This window comes from Periophthalmus magnuspinnatus, chromosome 5 (genome assembly GCF_009829125.3).
Source record: "Periophthalmus magnuspinnatus isolate fPerMag1 chromosome 5, fPerMag1.2.pri, whole genome shotgun sequence".
Classification (NCBI taxonomy): Eukaryota; Metazoa; Chordata; class Actinopteri; order Gobiiformes; family Gobiidae; genus Periophthalmus; species Periophthalmus magnuspinnatus.
The window spans coordinates 17,215,229-17,234,260 of NC_047130.1; the positions used below are offsets into that span (position 1 = coordinate 17,215,229).

The following is a 19,032-nucleotide window of genomic DNA, read 5'->3' on the forward strand; positions in this document are numbered from 1 at the left end:
AACGCCACTGAACACAACCAAAACCAATGAACACAACCAACGCCACTGAACACAACCCACGCCACTGAACACAACCCACCAACGCCACTGAACACAACCAAAACCAATGAACACAACCAACGCCACTGAACACAACCCACCAACGCCACTGAACACAACCCACCAACCACGACTGAACACCGCTGAACATTGTCTCCCTCTCTCTTGCTCCTGCTCTCCCCCTCCCTCCCACTCTCTGTTGTCTTTCACACATTCACACACACAGATCTCTCTCTCTTTTCCCCTACTCTCTCTCTCCTTCTCTCCCTCCCTCTGTTGTCTTTCACACATTCAGACACAGATATCGCTCTCTCTGTCCCTCCCTCCCTCTCCCTCCCTCTCTCCCCTTCTCCCTCTCTCCCCTTCTCCCTCTCTCTCCCTCCCTCTCTCTGTTGTCTTTCACACTTTCATACACACACACACACACAGATCTCTCTCTTTTTCCCCCACTCCCTCCCTCCCTCCCTCCCTCCCTCCCTCCCTCCCTCCCTCCCTCTCTGTGTTGTCTTTCACAAATTCACACACAGATCTCTCTCTCTGTTTATCCCCCTCTCTCTCCTTCCTTCTCTTCCTCTCTCTTTCACACATTCTCAAACACAGACGGGGGGAGTTGTGCAGAGGGATGAGATAAAAGCCTCATTCAGACAGTTTTGCAGAGATAAGCAGCAGGAAACGTCTCTGTCTCTTCATATTAAAGTCACACATAAAGCTACTCAGTGTTTGTGTGTTTGTTTGTGCGTTTATGTATTTGTGTGTTTGTGTTTGGAGGCGGACTCAACGATTTGGGGCATTTCAATTGCAATTAGTCTTTAAACACATCCAGAAGAGGTGACAAAAGACTGAAATATGAACTGACAAACTAATACAAGAATCACACCATCATGTTTGTACAGATCTGAACCACAGGATCAGCAGTTTTTTATACACAATAAGACTTCAGTAAGTACTTCAAAAATGCAGCCTTTACTATTTACAAACTGTGCTCATTCAAATTGTGATTAATGTTGCAGCTGTATTTTCAATATTTTACCGTAGCAGGTGAGTCTGTCTGGGCCCAGTTTCATGAGATGAGGGCAGGAGCACGAGAAGGTCTGGTTGTAGTTTGTGTAGTAGTTGTGTAGTAGTTTACAGTAGTTTGTATATTTGTGTATTTTACCGTAGCAGGTGCGTCTGTCTGGTCCCAGTTTCATGAGGTGAGGGCAGGAGCAGGAGAAGGTCTGGTTGTAGTTGATGAGACACAGATGAGAACATGGATCCTTTCCGTCTTTAGCTGCACACGGGTTTGGAGCTGAGGGACAAACAGACAGTACTTGTGTAATTTCTGTTAATATTTTGATTCTTGAGCCTGGCAGAAAGTTTCTTGCTTTGGGTTTCCATAACGGACTTGTTTTATCCGTGGATATTAATCAAATGCTGTAGACACACTGCAAAAGACTTCAAATTAATTCAATTCAAAATATTAATCTTGGTTTGTTTTAAGTTATTTTGAGAAGTTGTGATTGTTTCAGGTATTTTAAACTTTTGTTTTTGAATAAATTGGAAAAATTAAAATTAAATTACTGGTGGATTGTCTCACATCTTCTCGTCTCTCTGGAGATGTTATTGGTTTGCTTGGAATGTTCCAGACTAGAGCATTAAATAAAACCTGCTTGAATTTATCCAGTTACAGGTATTAAAAAAACATTATGAGAGCAGGGTCTCCTCTCCATAGATCTGCCTTTGCTTGGTGGCATAGATAGTTAAGTTTAATACCATACACTGAAATATTCCAGGTGAAGAATTAACATCATGGAGACAAGCAGGTGGGAGAACCTCCACCAGAAAAGTTACATAGTGCAGCTTTAACTCACAGATATTCCATTAGTTCTAAACCTGATGCACTCACCAACTGCAGCTGTCCTTATTGTGTGTATTACTACTGCTCACTTAATATTGTGTAATGTCACTTTAATACAGAGCTGTGTAGATTCAATAAGTTGGAACTGTGTGAATCAAACAGAGCAAACGTAATATCTGCCCCCATTTCACACAAAAAGCATTCATTTATTTACTATTTTATATCTTAAATGAAGTCTGTGTAAACTCTCTGTCGTCCAGATCTAAAAGAAACATTTAAAATCTGCCAACTGGACAAAAAGTTGTAGGAGTGAACTCGCTTGGCTACTCATCCAAGCCACTTCTTCAGTTCTGGTCAGATTACTGCTGGACACTGCCTTATATCTGTCCGAAGGAAGGAGCTAAACACACTGAAACTAACACACCTGTTTGTTTACATTTTCTGTTTGTTATCTCGGTCTGTTCAACTACACCAAGTGTTAACTGTGCCTGACTCATCCATCCATCTTTTTTCTTCTGTTTATCCGGGTCCGGGTCGCGTGGGCAGCAGTCCAAGCAGGGACTCCCAGACTTCCCACACCCCGGGCACGTCCTCCAGCTCCTCTGGTGGGACTCTGGTGTTCTCAGGCCAGACATAGTCCCTCCAGTGTGTCCTGAGTCATATTTAGCATAATCATTCAGGCCCCTAATGGTGCTTTCACACCTATTAGCATACTGCCTTGTAGCATACTGGCTCGCCCTATTGTTTCTTTCTGATTTGATTTAGGTCTAAGGATGGAGTTATAAATAGGAGGTGGATGAACTTTTTGTCCAGTTGACAGATTTAAACGTTTCTTTCACTTCTTAAATAAATGAAAAAAATTAAAAGCTGAACTCCACCATACACAGTTTTTCAGGAAGTTGCCGTGAGCGCCGCCATCGGCATTTGGGTTGTATTATTTTGTATGGAGCTGCCGATTTTGACAGCAAATAAGTTCTATAGGGACGTTTTAAAGCCTCCAGAGAATCGGTGCAGTGTTGACTTGTTGTTGCACAGAAACATTGAACATTTGACACAAACTATTTTACTTTATATAATATTTTAGCGGCAAAACTTTTCCCAAGTTCTCCACTGAAAGGAACAGGATTTGCATTTAACTGGAAGTCCTACTACAAAGAAAGCGTGGTTTAGTGGGCGTGGTGGAATAAGGTCAATCTGATGTCATGTTTCCTTACCCTGCGGCTGCCGGGAGGGGTGGTACACCTGCAGGTCAAAGGGTTGTGTGTTGGTCCTCTGCACCACAGTCACGTTGCTTCCCGTCCATTTGTTTGCTTTAGCCAGAGTGTTGGTTCTCCAGTCGGTCCAGTACACCTCGCCCCCGTACATGGTCACTGCGAACGGGTGCGACAGGTACTCATGCCCCCTCAGGACCTCAATTAGACCGGAGCCGTCGTACTTCGCCGAGTAGATGGCGTCAGATCTGTAGAAAATAGAAATGTAAATACAATATTTACATTTATATAAAAGTACACAGGGTAACTTTTGTGCGTAACTATGTAGTATCAGGGTTGTCAGAAGCATCGAAATCAGTCTGTAAAAATAAAAGTATAGACAGAAGGGGAGGGGCCAATGGTGCAGACTGGCAGCCTCACGTCCATCAGACTGAATAACTCTGTGCAGCGCCTTGGAGTTTCCAAAAAGTACTACATAAATCCAATGCATTATTATTTTATTACCTTTTCTGGTGGAGTTTCTGTGAAAATCCTACTTGTCTCCATGGAGAAGTTATTGCTTTGCCTGGAATATTCCATAGTATGGCATTAAACATATCTATCTATGGAATCAAACACAGGCCCGTCTTGCAGTGAGGAGACAGGGCAAACGTCCCTTCACAATTGTAGGATGACATTATCAAAATTAGAACTAAACTGGAACTAAACCCAGAACTAAACCTGCACTAGAACAGGACTACAACAGGACTACAACAGGGCTACAACAGGACTACAACAGGGCTACAACAGGACTACAACAGCGCTACAACAGGACTAGAAAAGGGCTACAACAGGGCTACAACAGGGCTACAACAGGACTAAAACAGGACTACAACAGGGCTACAACAGGACTAGAAAAGGGTTACAACAGGGCTACAACAGGACTAGAACAGGACTACAACAGGGCTACAACAGGGCTAGAACAGGACTACAACAGCGCTACAACAGGACTAGAAAAGGGCTACAATAGGGCTACAACAGGACTAGAACAGGACTACAACAGGGCTACAACAGGACTACAACAGCGCTACAACAGGACTAGAAAAGGGCTACAACAGGACTAGAACAGGACTACAACAGGGCTACAACATGACTAGAAAAGGGTTACAACACGGCTACAACAGGACTAGAACAGGACTACAACAGGGCTACAACATGACTAGAAAAGGGTTACAACACGGCTACAACAGGACTAGAACAGGACTACAACAGCGCTACAACAGGACTAGAAAAGGGCTACAACAGGACTAGAACAGGACTACAACAGGGCTACAACATGACTAGAAAAGGGTTACAACACGGCTACAACAGGACTACAACCGCGCTACAACAGGACGAGAAAAGGGCTACAACAGGGCTACAACAGGACTAGAACAGGACTACAACGGGGCTACAACAGGACTAGAACAGGACTAGAAAAGGGTTACAGCAGGGCTACAACAGGACTAGAACAGGACTACAACAGGGCTACAACAGGGCTACAACAGGACTACAACAGCACTACAACAGGACTAGAAAAGAGCTACAACAGGGCTACAACAGGACTACAACAGGACTACCACAGGGCTACAACAGGACTACAACAGGACTACCACAGGGCTACAACAGGACTAGAACAGGACTAGAACAGGGCTACAACAGGGCTAGAAAAGGGCTACAACAGGGCTACAACAGGACTACCACAGGGCTACCACAGGGCTACAACAGGACTAGAACAGGACTACAATAGGGCTACAACAGGACTACAACAGGACTACCACAAGGCTACAACAGGACTACCACAGAGCTACAACAGGGCTAGAAAAGGGCTACAACAGGGCTACAACAGGACTACCACAGGGCTATAACAGGGCTACAGTGGGATTAGAACAGGACTACAACGGGATTAGAATAGGACTACAACAGGACAAGAACAGGACTACAACATGGCTACAACAAGATTGGAAAAGGGCTACAACAGGACTACAATGGGATTGGAACAGGACTGCAACGGGATTAGAACAGGTCTACAACAGGACTAGAACAGGACAAGAACAAGACTACAATAGGACAAGAACAGGACTACAACAGGGCTACAACAGGACTAGAACAGGGCTACAACGGGGCTACAACTAGACTAGAACATGACTACAATAGGGCTACAACAGGACTAGAAAAGCGCTACAACAGGACTACAACGGGATTGGAACAGGACTAAAACAGGACTACAACAAGACTAGAAAAGGGCTACAACAGGATTACAACAGGACTGGAATAGGACTAAAAAAGGACTAGAACAGGACTAGAATAGGACTAGAATGGGACCAAACCAAATCTACATTAGAACTCAAATTTGTAAGCGTATTTCTTTTTAGTGAATAAGGACATATCCTGTGTTATTGTGACTGGCCTGATATACTTGCAGACAATGATGCAGCAAATCAAATGTTCTAGGGACAGAAAGACTACTCATAACTCTATGTAAGTATTTTAAGTAATGTTTTTTATGTATTTCTCTTATATGGAGATGCCTGAGGTGCCTCGTGTCAGACCTGGCATCGATCCAGAGTATTCTGCGTTCCAGGTAGTCCACAGTGAGTCCGTTGGGCCAGCCTCCGTTTCCTGTTTCTTTATGGATGGTTTTCCGGCCCTGTCCGCTCATCGACGCAGCCTCGATCCTGGGCATGCTCGCGTCCCAGTCCGTCCAGAACAGGATTCTAAACAACACAAACATAACAGGACTCAAAATGTGTTTATGCAATCGTCCTATCTCAAAATATGTTCTTTTTAAAATCTGGCAAACAGTAAAGTCTCAGTAAAAGTTGTTTAATTAAACTGTGTAGACCAGATGTGAGATGTTGGGAATTGTTGGGGTTTAAATTATTCCAACTTGCAAAATTTGAATATTTATAACAAAAAAACACTGCAAGAAGAATGAAAATGAAAAAAAAAACAACAACTTTATACTTCCAAATAACAGTATAAAGTGATATAACGGCATATTTATGGGCTAATTTTGAGCAATTTTACATGTTTTAACCCTAGTGTGTTTATATAAATGGACATAGCTAACCTGCTAGCTGCCGTGTTCCAAATAGGAAGTGATCATGGGCATGTTTCCGGGTGGATCATTTCCACCTTCGATTCACTTTACAATAGAAAACTGTGTCCCCTCTCTCTGTAACTGCTGCGTCAGACTTGTCAATTTGGTCTTAAAATGTTCGTATTAACCCGTGCTCATGTCTATGGGTCCAGTACTGATGGTAAAAAGAAAGTAAACATCTAGAGTACACCGTCTCTGTTTACTTTTGAGCTAATTGAATCTCCATGACAGTAACTTCCTGTAAACTGTGTATACGTATAAATCAGGAGTTAAAGCTTCTATATCACACAGAATTTACTCATGTGAGCTTTAAGTAATTTTATAATGTCGTTACATCATCAAAAACATACCTGGAATTGTGTTTTGTTTCATTCACACAAGTTTGAGTCATCCTGGATTATTAGGCTGTTTGCATCTCCAAAGCTCAAAATGCTCTGTTTCATCTTGTGATGTCATTCAGTGGTAGTTTTAAGGTTAACAGCTGTTTTAGCCTCAATTGAACTGCTTATGTTCTTGCTTTTTTTTTTATATATCTTTATTTTTTATTTTGTACAGATTAAATTGTCAATAGAAAGTCTCCAATATCCACTAGTGCACTGACGAGTTTCAATATTAGCTGTAGCTTCAAAGTTAGGAAAAGACAGAACATAAATAGTGCAATATAGGCCTTTTAAAATGCTATACACCCCTCGCCCCCCCCCCGTCCCCGCCCCTCACATGCCCCTCACCCGTCCCGTGGGTCCAGTGCGATGGCTCTCGGGTGCTCCACTTCTCCAGCCAGCAGAGTGGTCCTCATGGTCCCGTCCAGTTTGGCCACCTCGATCTGGTCCAGGTTACTCTCCACCCAGTAGATGTTCCCCGCGATCCAGTCCACCGCCAGACCCTCGGGGGTGGCCAGACCGTACTGGATCACCACGTCAAAACTGGTCAGAGCTGTGGAGAGGAGAGGAGAGGAGGGAAGGAGGAGAGGAGGAGGAGAAAGAGAGAGAGAGAGAAGGAGGAGAGAGGGAGAAGAAGAGAGAGGGGAGAGGGGAGACAGAGGAAGAGAGGAGAGGAGGAGGATGGGGGGCGAGAGAGAGGAGAGGAGAGAGAGGAAAGAGAGAGGAGACAGGGGAGGAGAGGAGGAGAGAGATAGAGAAGGATAGGGGAGGAGGAGAGAATAGAGGAGTGGGGAGAGGGGGAAAAGGAGGAGAAGGAGAGAAGAGGAGGAGAGGAAAGAGAGGAGATAGAGGAGGAGAGAGAAGGAGGACAGGAGGTGAGAGAGAGGAGAGGACAAGAGGAGAAGAGAGAGAGGAGCAGAGAGACAGGAGAGAGATAGGAGAGGAAAGAGAGGAGATGAAGAGGAGCATAGAGAGGAGGGGTAGAAAAGAGGAGGAGGAGGAGTAGGAGAGAGGAGACAGGAGAGGAGAGAGGAGGAGAAGGGGAGAGGCGGAGCGATAGGTGATCACGAAGAGATGAGAAGGAGTGAAGAAGAGAGAAAATGAGGAGGAGAGAAAGGGAAAGGAAACGAGTAGAACAGAGGAAGAGGAGGTCAAGGAGGAGAGGAGAAGGAGAGTGGAGAGGGGGAGGAGAAGGGAGAGAAAGAGGAGAAAGAGGAGAGAAGGAGATGGGGAGGAGACAGAGGAGGAGAGAGAGGTATCCGTCAATGGGAGTTTGCTGAGGAAGATTATGTGTAAGATGTTGTGAAATTTGCAAAATAACAACTACAAAAACAATATGGCCCATCAATAGTACAGGAAAGCATTATGTAACCAGCACTGCATTCACTCTAATTTCCAGAGCTCAAACATAACATTGCATTTTACTGAGAACGGGGTCACCTCTCCACAGACATAATCGAGTCGTGACTTTACCTGCTCGTCTCCATGGAAGTCACTGGTCTTTGAAATAAACAATAATGGAATGACGTTTTTTTAACGACGCTGCTGCACCATATTTTCTCATCGCACTATTTTTATTTAACTGAAATGATCTTTTTACTGTTGTTTTTATTCTTATGTTCTTGTTTATTGTCTAAACAGTGATGCTGAAGTTGAACAAGATGTAGAAGTATATACAATGTCCAGGTCCATCTGCAGAAATTCTGGGGTCCAGGTTGAGAAGCCTCACATGGGCCCCCCTCTAACATAAATTTATAGGAGGAGCATCCATTTCTAGGTCCCTAAAACCCTGGGACAACAGACCCCTTTGTCCCCCCCATTGACTCCTCTGACTGAGACATTCGAAGTAAAACAGTAGCATCTCTATGGAAATAATCAGGTAGCAGACCCTCAACTAAAAAAGTTACATAGCGCAGCTTTAATTTAACAAAATATGTATATAAAGAATGACAGCTCTAGGTTTCTTGACAGGTTTCCTAATTGAAGAGCAGTACACAATGTAATTTTAGTATTATGTGGTCAGATAATAGGCATTTTTGCACTCTATGGGTCCTCTGTCTGCACTTTATGGATCCTCTGTCTGTACTTTATGGGTCCTCTGTCTGCACTCTATGGGTCCTCTGTCTGCACTCTATGGGTCCTCTGTCTGCATTATATGGGTCCTCTGTCTGCACTCTATGGGTCCTCTGTCTGCATTATATGGGTCCTCTGTCTGCATTATATGGGTCCTCTGTCTGCACTCGTTGGGTCCTCTGTCTGCACTCGTTGGGTCTTCTGTCTGCACATTATGGGTCCTCTGTCTGCATTATATGGGTCCTCTGTCTGCACTCTATGGGTCCTCTGTCTGCATTATATGGGTCCTCTGTCTGCACTCGTTGGGTCCTCTGTCTGCACATTATGGGTCCTCTGTCTGCACTCTATGGGTCCTCTGTCTGCATTATATGGGTCCTCTGTCTGCACTCGTTGGGTCCTCTGTCTGCACTCGTTGGGTCTTCTGTCTGCACATTATGGGTCCTCTGTCTGCATTGTATGGGTCCTCTGTCTGCATTGTATGGGTCCTCTGTAGCATTGTATGGGTCCTCTGTCTGCATTGTATGGGTCCTCTGTCTGCACTCGATGGGTCCTCTGTCTGCACTCTATGGGTCCTCTGTCTGCATTATATGGGTCCTCTGTCTGCATTATATGGGTCCTCTGTCTGCATTGTATGGGTCCTCTGTCTGCATTGTATGGGTCCTCTGTCTGCATTGTATGGGTCCTCTGTCTGCATTGTATGGGTCCTCTGTCTGCACTCGTTGGGTCCTCTGTCTGCACATTATGGGTCCTCTGTCTGCACTCTATGGGTCCTCTGTCTGCATTATATGGGTCCTCTGTCTGCACTCGTTGGGTCCTCTGTCTGCACATTATGGGTCCTCTGTCTGCACTCGTTGGGTCTTCTGTCTGCACATTATGGGTCCTCTGTCTGCATTATATGGGTCCTCTGTCTGCATTGTATGGGTCCTCTGTCTGCACTTTATGGGTCCTCTGTCTGCACTTTATGGGTCCTCTGTCTGCATTGTATGGGTCCTCTGTCTGCATTGTATGGGTCCTCTGTCTGCACTTTATGGGTCCTCTGTCTGCATTATATGGGTCCTCTGTCTGCATTATATGGGTATGAAACAGTGCCCTCTACCATCAATATTCAATTACTGTTGTTGTCATAATAAAAACTATGATTTTTTTCCCCACTTACCATTTGATCCAAGCTCTCGAATTGTTCTCACTGTAACATTTAACCTAAAAATCATGTTGATTAGTTTCATTCATTGGTTTCATATGAATTTCTCTTTTGAGTAATTAGTCTTTGTTTAAATCTGAAGAAGAATCTTGGGCTAATATTTCAACTTTCTGCTTCACAAAATAAACTTTGCTTGTGGCACTTTATGATTAATTCAAACATTATTACGAAATGTGAGAATAAAAGCTTTTGAAAGAGACGGAGCCAACGGCAAATCTCCCAGACTCACTGTAACAGATTGGATTTCTGCTCCGCTTCACTGTTTAGCGCTTGTTTAAATGCAAAGCTCAACGCTGAGAAAGTCATCTAAACACACCAATGCTGTTTGAGAGAACTGGAAAGTCAACAATGTATAAAAACATCACAGAATCTGAAAGAGTGAAAGAAAACGCCAATGCAAACACAGTAACTATAATGTTGAGTTTATATACAAACTGAGTCTCTAGAAGTAAAGGTTCTATATTACGCAAAAGTGACTCGTGAGATTTAAGTCATGTTATAATGTTCCCTCCTCCAAAACAGTCCTGGAGTTATGTTTTGTTTCATTCATACATGTTTGAGTAACACTTTATTATTAGTCTGTTACATCTCCAAAGCCCAAAATGCTCTGTTCCACCTTGTGATGTCATGAAGTGGTAGTTTTCAAGTTAACAGCTCCTTTTAGCTTTACTTCAGTAGAGATTGGCAACTCCAAAATCTGAAATCATCCAAATGATTCTAGTGAAGGTGTGTGGAGTTTAAAAACACAGTGGAGCACTTCCTGTATTACCACATGATGACATCACAAGGTGGAACAAAGTGTTTTCTGTTTGAGAGAAGAGCTCAGCCTAAATATTTTGCATTTACGATTTGTGTGTCATACATGTGTGAATGAAACAAAACACAACTCCAGGTCTGTTTGTGATGAGAAAACATCATAACATAGATCAGAAAATAGCGTCATATGTGCCCTTTAACATGTAGTAAAATAATAGAAAAGGTCATGTATTAATAGCAGTAGTAAGTGGTACGCAGATTATTAAATATTAAACAGTAAAACCTCTGTCTGTAATGTTGTGTTTTGGGTTTTTTTCATGTTGGTTGGTTGTATTATTTTCATCTGCATAATCTGACTAAAAGTTCCGTTTCCCCTCCCTCCTGTCTCTTGTGTGTGGTACCGCCTGCCCTCGCTCTCCTCCCTCGCTCTGATCAGGCCGCAGCATCTATCCCTCTCTCTTACAAACTCTAGATGATGATTTTCTGGAATTATTCGTCCAATCAACAATAAAAACTACAGTGATCTTGGCTCCTCCTCTCTGTACTAGACTCGGTCAACAGGAGACGTGGCAAAAGCTCATAGAATTATTATGCATCTCTAAGTCTGTGTAGCAAGTTTAACCCAGGGCAAGATAGATTTTCCAATAAACACAAAAGGAATGTTCAGGTGAGTTAAGTGTCTTGCCCAAGGACACAACAGCAGCACTGCCAACCTTTGGATCAGAGGACAAACACTCTACCAACTGAGCTACTGTCGTCCCCTACTGACCTAACACACACAAAGAAACACGTGAGACTAGTGTGTGGTTTGCAGAGGGTAAAGAGTTACAGGGTGAGGAGTTTTATTGTCTTTTTACATTGCGGGATAGGGTTAATGTTCCCGCAGAGGTCAGTTTCATTAACAGAAGTGGCTTTGTTTACTCACGTTGTCGCGGTCTGTATGAGGCGTCTGAGGAACAGCTCTTTAACGCTCTAATCACACAGACAGAACTAATTATCAGGATGAGTCATTACAGAGACTGCCCCCAGAACAAACAGGGACTGCAGACGAAACGGAGGCAGAGAAAACAAAATGTGAAGCTGAAAACATGAATGCGAAGGTTAGATCAAAAATGAAGAGGGTATTAATGACACGGTCTGGGGCTTAGAGCTGCAGTGATTCATCAGAATATTTATAACAGTTTAAAGGTGCACTATGTAACTTTTCTGGTGGAGTGTCCATCACCTGCTCGTTTCCATGGCCAGTCACGTCATCAGTTACAGGTCGGATTTGTGGAGAGGGAACCCTGCTCTCAGTAGAATGCATGTTATTCAAGGTATTTTTCAGACATAAAAAGATCTTCATGACTAAATGACAAATGGATAAGTTTAATGTCACACTGAGGAACATTACAGGCAAAGCAAAAAAGTCAGCATGGAGTCAAAGCTATGATCAGAAAAGTTACATAGTGTGCCTTTAAATAATCGAAATCATATTTTGATAATAGTAATTGTTAACTGGACCATGTTATAGACGCTAAAACACACGGCAAAAATACAAAATGTTTTTAAAAATCTCAGTGTACAATAGAAATAATCACTTGACTTCTCGACTACTGAAATTATAGTTAGCTGCAGCCCTACTGAGGCTAAACCTGGACTAAAGCTGGACTAAAGATGGGCTAAACCTGGACTAAGCCAGGACTAAACCAGGACTAAACCAGGACTAAACCAAAACTAAACCAGGACTAAACCAAAACTAAACCAGGACCAAGCCAGGACTAAGCCAGGACTAAGCCAGGACTAAACCAGGACTCAATTAAGACTAAACCAGGACTAAACAAGGACTAAACCAGGACTAAACCTAAAATAAACCCAGACCAAACCAGGACTAAGCCAGGACTAAACCAGGACTCAATTAGGACTAAACCAGGACTAAACCAGGACTAAACCTGAACTAAACCAGGACTAAATCAAGACTAAACCAGGACTAAGCCAGGACTAAACAAGGACTAAACCAGGACTAAACCAGAACTAAACCTGGACTAAATCAAGACTAAACCAGGACTAAACAAGGACTAAACAAGGACTAATCCAGGACTAAACCAGGACTAAACCAGAACTAAACCTGGACTAAACCAGGACTAAAACTGCACTAAATCAGGACTAAACCAGGACTAATCCCAGACTAAACCCTGACAAAACCAAGACTAAACCCGGAGTAAACCAGGACTAGAACAGGACTAGAACAGGACCAAACAAACTCTCCATCAGGACTAAACTCAAACCAAAAGCAAATCAGAATAAGTGAACGCAGCCTTAAGTTTGCAGTGAGCTGGTTCAGTTTACCTGTCATCTAAAGGAGACATACTGTGCTTGTGTCTGCTCTATAGCTCTAATCTATAATCATGCAGCAGCGGAGGGAAAAGGGGAGTTGATCAGAGCAATGACATCTTGAATATGTGAGAATAAAGATTACTCAAACCATGAATCACTTTAAATACAACTTGGAGAGGGCTGAGAGCGCTCTAAAAAGTCGATTTTACATAATACTTTGGGCTGTGCTATAACGAGGATTTGAAGTGAAGCTACTCCGAGAACAATGGCTGCCGTGTTTTGAATGAGTTGTGTTAAAGAGAGCAGATTAAAAACACATAATTAAAAACAGTATAATAGACGCCTCGTTTGTCTCGTTGTGAGTGTGTAGAATCAGAACGCTTCAAGTGGCAGCAGCTACAGTCATTTCAATAGTTTACACAGAGACGTCAGGGCTTGTTTTTAAAGCAGACATATTGTGCTTGTGTCTCTATAGCTCTCATCTCTGACACTCATGGCTCATTATGTCATAATTTACCCATTTTAAATCACAATATTCATCTAAAACAACTCAATAAAAGAAACAAATTTGCTGAATTCTGTGTTAGAAAATGGCGACTAAGAAAATAAAACGAATAGCAAAGAAAGTACGTCACAGTGGGCGTGTACCAGTGGAGGTGAAAACGGGGGTTGATCTGCAAAATGGCGTCTTAATAATAAGTGATTAAAAATTACTCAAATATGAATCACTCCAAAAACAACTTCTGAGGCCCAGTGAGAAGAAACAACTAGAACATGGTTAAAAGCTCTGAAAGTCTATGTCGCAGTATGGGTCTGATTTAAATTATGACTAAACTAAAATCTCATTATTCTCATAGCAACTGGTGAAAAAGTCTTTTAATTTACAAAAATAATCATGTGCATGTTCATAAGTGGCTTGGATTTAATCTGATCTGCAAAGGATTAATCCAATTTTCAAAGCAGAGATTATAACTTGCAACAATAGGACCTCCACAAAGGCACTTGTATCGAAATAATGGAGAGCCCAGACCCTTTTCAACACAATGTACTACAATCTGTTCTAAAACTGTTCATCGATTTAAAGAGGCGGTATTACACTTCTTCTACACAGAACATATTTAGATCACCATGTTTCCTTTTATTGTTTTGAAATTGCTATACTCGCCAAAAGCAGTATTCACAGTTTTACCGTAAATTTCGGACTACAGAGCGCACCTTGATATAAGCCGCACCAGCTAAATTTGAAGAGAAAATCAATTTTGTACATATATAAGCCGCACCTGAATAAAAGCCGCAGGTTTTCATATTGTAACATGAGATATTTACACAGAAAGACGGTGCACCGACACGCTTTTTTTTAAACTGTGCCTGAAAATTGGCACCAACACGACAACAACACGGGATGAACACATCTGCAGGTTTAGAAAATAAAGCTGCACCAACACGGAAAATCTGCTTTTATTTCCTCTGAAAACTTTTGTCGTCTTTTTACATTGACCAAGTTGGATTCATTGATGTCGAGCTTACGTGCAGTGGCTCTATTTCAGGGGTCGGCAACTCGCGGCTCCGGAGCCGCATGCGCCTCTTTCCGCCTCATACTGCGGCTCTGCGTGGCTTGGGAACTAACACAGACACAGCTCAGTCCTGCGTAAAGAGCCCTGATTTTCAGACGTTGTGCGCACAGGGGTCAGGAGCAACTTTGGCCCGTCCCTAATGACACACTAATAAGCTCGTCCGTAGATTTATCATGAAAATCCTGCTGGAAATCGCCACAGAAATCTATTTGATGTAGTAGCAAGTATATTATCTGCTCTTGTCTCCGCGGTGACGTATCACGTATAACACATCAGACACGACGCACAAAAGTAGAGCCACAGGCGAGTGAAAATGAGCCAAAACAAAAGTCTTTGGAGATCTTTTTAACAAAGGGGAAAAGGACAACTGAGGAGCCAGAAGAAGAGACTACGACCTCCAAGAAAAAGAAAGATAAATTTAACAGACAATGCCTACTTAAAATCTGGGTTTGTCGCTACAGGTGACTCACGCACAGAGTCCGCTCTGCGTAACATACGGGAAAAGCAAATAAGGCAATGAAACCTTCAAAACTGCTTTGGCACATGGAGAATAAGCACCTGGGATTAAACGATACGCTACGAGTTTTTTTGTTGTTGTTTTTTTTAAAGAAACTGCGGAGTAGAGTAGACATAATCACATAATCAGCGCAGGGCTCCCTCTGATGCAGCGGTTTGGTGAGTTGTATTTTTTTAATGCACTTAAGTTGTTTTTGCCATATTTATCTGCCACGTGTAGAAGGCTTGTCCGTGAAAATAAAACCTACATTATTCCGTTACATTATTGTTATTATACAGTGTTATCTTCATTTTAGATGTCAAAAAGTATTTGCGGCTCCCAGTGTTTTATTTTATGTGGAAAGTGGGTCCAAATGGCTCTTTGCGTGTTAAAGGCCGACCCCTGCTCTGTTTCCTTTCTGTTTCTTTATCTTAAAAACTGCATCATATCCATTTCATGATGCGCAAAATGATCGTTCAAAATCAAAACTAGTGAATTCTTCAGAGCAGAATCTTTCCCCACGTCTGTCTCACTTTTACGTTTACAGCTAGAGAGCGCCCCCCAGGGTCCGTTATCCAGTAAAATTCCATATATAAGCCGCACTGCTGTAAAAGCCGCAGGGTTCAAAGCGTGGAAAAAAAGTAGCGGCTTATAATCCGAAATTTACGGTACTTTTGTTTTTGAAGCTTTGAGCCTCTCTCCCTTTGCTTAAGTCACTCCCTGTTCAGAGCGCTATCACAACACAACTGTCACGCATCCCGCTAATAAAACTACTGCACATTCTTCAGTTTGTGAAGTTGTAGTGTATTCTTTTGTATTTGCGTGGCTCAGTCTGTTTTTTGTGGTTATGGTCACAGTACTCAGTTGGTGTTTCTCGTTTTTCGCCAGATCCCGTTTCTTGGACCCCTTGCACCTTCGCCTCCGACCGGTTCAAGCACCTCCGCCTCCGACCCAGCTTCCTACTACCCGCTCCTCCAACCGGCATTCACACTGTCTTGTTTGTAAAAAACTGTTAAACCTTACTCCGAGTCTGTATCTTTGTTCCCCCAGACGTTATGCCATTATTCAACCCCAGATATATGATTGCTCTCAGTTAAAAGGTGGATAAATATGGGATGTTTGTGTTCAACTTTTGTGGACATCATTAAACTCAAATGTGAACACAACCTGCTATGTTATTAAATACACTGATTATATAATTCAGCAACCACAGCTGCCCTGGGTGGACTGACAGACATGTGGCTACCAATCTGTGCCCATGACAAACTGTACAAAAACCTCTACAAATCCTACTGACACAACACATTCAAATGCAGGAAAGGTGGGTGAAGTGTCTTGCCCAAGGACACAACAGCAGTATGCACTATTTGGAGTCAGGATTGAACCACTGACCTTCACGTTGGTGGGTAAATGCACTAACAAATGCTTACCCATTGTCACTCTTAATATATATGACAAAAACAAGACAATAGTTGGAGAATCTATACCTGATGTTGAACAATGGCACATGAAGAATAGGCTGCCTCCATATGGTCCTCACCCGACTAAATGCTTACATAGCAAAGATGATTCTCACAGGCCATTGCTTCCATATGGTTCTCATCTAACAAAATGTCATCTTCAATATAAGTTCTTTTCACAGATAGCTAATTTTACAGCGCATTGCATGGAATTGTGCCTAGAGCTTGTTTTTATTTTGGTGAAGCTAAAAACTTTACTTCCTGGTTGGACTCGGGCAACAGATGTCCATAATGGTTACCTGGCAACCATAATGTTTAATAAGGGTTTAAAGTGACGGAAAATGCGATCTTTGTGAGTAAACTGTTCCTGCATTTGAATTGAATTTTCTGGATTGATAACAATGGTAGAGGTCTTCCATTTTAGATCTCTCCTCTACTTCCTCTGTTGTCGTACTTTTCTTCCAAACTGCCACTTGTAAAACTTTGATCAATATTTAGCACAGGTACTATCCCACCAAACTAAGTCCTAATTGGAAAATCATTAAAATGCACTTTAAAGAGGAGGTTTTTTACTTCTATGGGGTATTAAAGAGGAGGTATTTACATCTATGGGGTATTAACTGCTAATACTTAACATACTTAGATCACAATGTTTCCTTTTATTGTTTTGAAAATGTTGTATTCGCTGAAAAACAACAGATTAACGTGTTTAATCAGTTTCACTTTAGTTTTTGATGCTCTGAATCATCCCTCCCTTTCATCTCTCTGCTAAGTCACTCCCCCTTCAGAGCGCTATCACATTACAATCACACCGATTTTAATGTGATAGCGCTCTGTATTGTTATAATCAGGTTTGTGCAGTTGTAGTCTATTGTTTTGTATTCTACTTTTGAATATTTATAGAGATTTGTCGTGTGGGAGCATGGGTGAGGTAGGCTTGTGGGCGGAGCATTGGACAGAATCGTACAGCTAACCTTCAGGAGGGTTCAGATATGGCCTGGGAGAGATCACCAAATTACTCAAACGTTGTAGAAAGCTCCAAAAAGGTGATTTTGCATAATTCACCCAGACATTCTCAAACCCTCACCTCCGTTCTCCGACAACTTCCCGCGGTAGATCTTGTCCTCCACCACGTCGGTCCAGTAGAGGGCGCTCTGGCTGAGGTGGAAGTCCAAAGCGATGGTGTTCCTCAGGCCGGGCACCAGGACACTGAACTCTCCTTTGTGTAGGTCGATTCTGCGGATCTCGTGTCGGTTTGAGAAAATGATGAACGGCTTAAACGGGTCTGGAGGAAAAATGGATACGATTCAGATTTTAGTACAATAAAAATCCAAAATGTTGCAATTTGTAAATAAAAAAAATAAAAAATGTCTTTGTATTAGAAAAGAAAGAATCCCAAGACCAAAGGGAGGTTTCATATCTAGATCTCCGTAAAGTAATTTTGTCAGGGCAATAAGTTGATGCTATATTCATAATTATTAAGTTGATTTAAACTATTTTTGTTCTATAAATGTATGATTTAATCTTAATTTTAAGAACCTGGACCACCAGAGTCATTTTTAAAACTCCTATATTACAAAAAATTTACTCTTGTGAGCTGAGATGTTATAACGCTTTTACCTCCTCAAAAACAGACCTGGAGTTGTGTATTCTTTCATTCACACATGTTTGAGTGACACTTTATTATTAGTTTGTAACATCTCCAAAGCTCAAAATGCTCTGTTCCACCTTGTGATGTCATGAAGTGGTAGTTTTCAAGTTAACAGCTCTTTTCATCTTTTGTTCTGTAGAGACTGACAATTTCAGGGCTGAAATGATCCAAATGATTCTAGTGAAGGTGTATGGAGTTCAAAAACACAGTGGAGCACTTCCTGTATTACCACATGACATCACAAGGTGGTGATGGAGTGTTTACAGTTTGAGAGAAGAACTCAGCCTAAATATGCAATGTTTGTGTTAAACATGTGTGAATGAAAAAAACACAACTCCAGATCTGTTTGTGATGAGGAAACTACATTATAACATAGATCAGACAATAGTGTAATATGGGCCCTTTAAGTTCTATAATTTTAAAGGAGCTGTATGTAGCCTGCGCTTGTACTGTTTTAAAAAGTCTAAACCTGAAGATAGAGGACACAGACACATTTTTCTCTGCATGTGGAAAGGTCATGCATTCACACACAGTGGCTGCACTGACACTGATTAATGATTTACTGCATTTTATGTTTACTCCACCTGGATTTCTGTATTGAAACTGGAAACCCAAATGAGAGGTTCATGTGAGGCTCATTCTGCTTTCTGATTGGATAATCATTTTGAGAACCTAAAAACCAAATTAAACATAAATAAATGTGGCATAATTTCCACTGATTTCGTAATAAAGAATAAATCAGTGTTAGAAAAGCGGTGTTACAAGTCTTACATAGGGTTCATTTAAATACAAACCCCCCCCCAAAAAATCCAAATTGTATTAAGTTACACTGCCTGGCCAAAAAAAAAGTCACCACGAAAAAAAAAGGTCACACACATAATATTTCATTGGACCACCTTTTGCCGAGTCACGCTAAA

The 19,032-nt window shown here is 42.0% G+C and overlaps 1 protein-coding gene across 4 annotated transcripts in view; it reads right to left on the reverse strand.

The window, feature by feature from the left end:
- Positions 1-19,032, reverse strand: part of LOC117371683 (low-density lipoprotein receptor-related protein 1-like) — a 258,778-nt gene that overhangs the window by 89,870 nt on the left and 149,876 nt on the right. For all 4 annotated transcript variants that reach the window (XM_055222032.1, XM_033967384.2, XM_055222034.1 and 1 more), the window contains 5 exons: positions 17,552-17,749; positions 6,937-7,141; positions 5,658-5,822; positions 3,091-3,335; positions 1,196-1,327 (listed from right to left, as the gene is read on the reverse strand). In XM_055222032.1, coding sequence (XP_055078007.1) covers positions 1,196-1,327; positions 3,091-3,335; positions 5,658-5,822; positions 6,937-7,141; positions 17,552-17,749 — 945 coding nt within the window. The remainder of the gene's footprint in view (positions 1-1,195; positions 1,328-3,090; positions 3,336-5,657; positions 5,823-6,936; positions 7,142-17,551; positions 17,750-19,032) is intronic.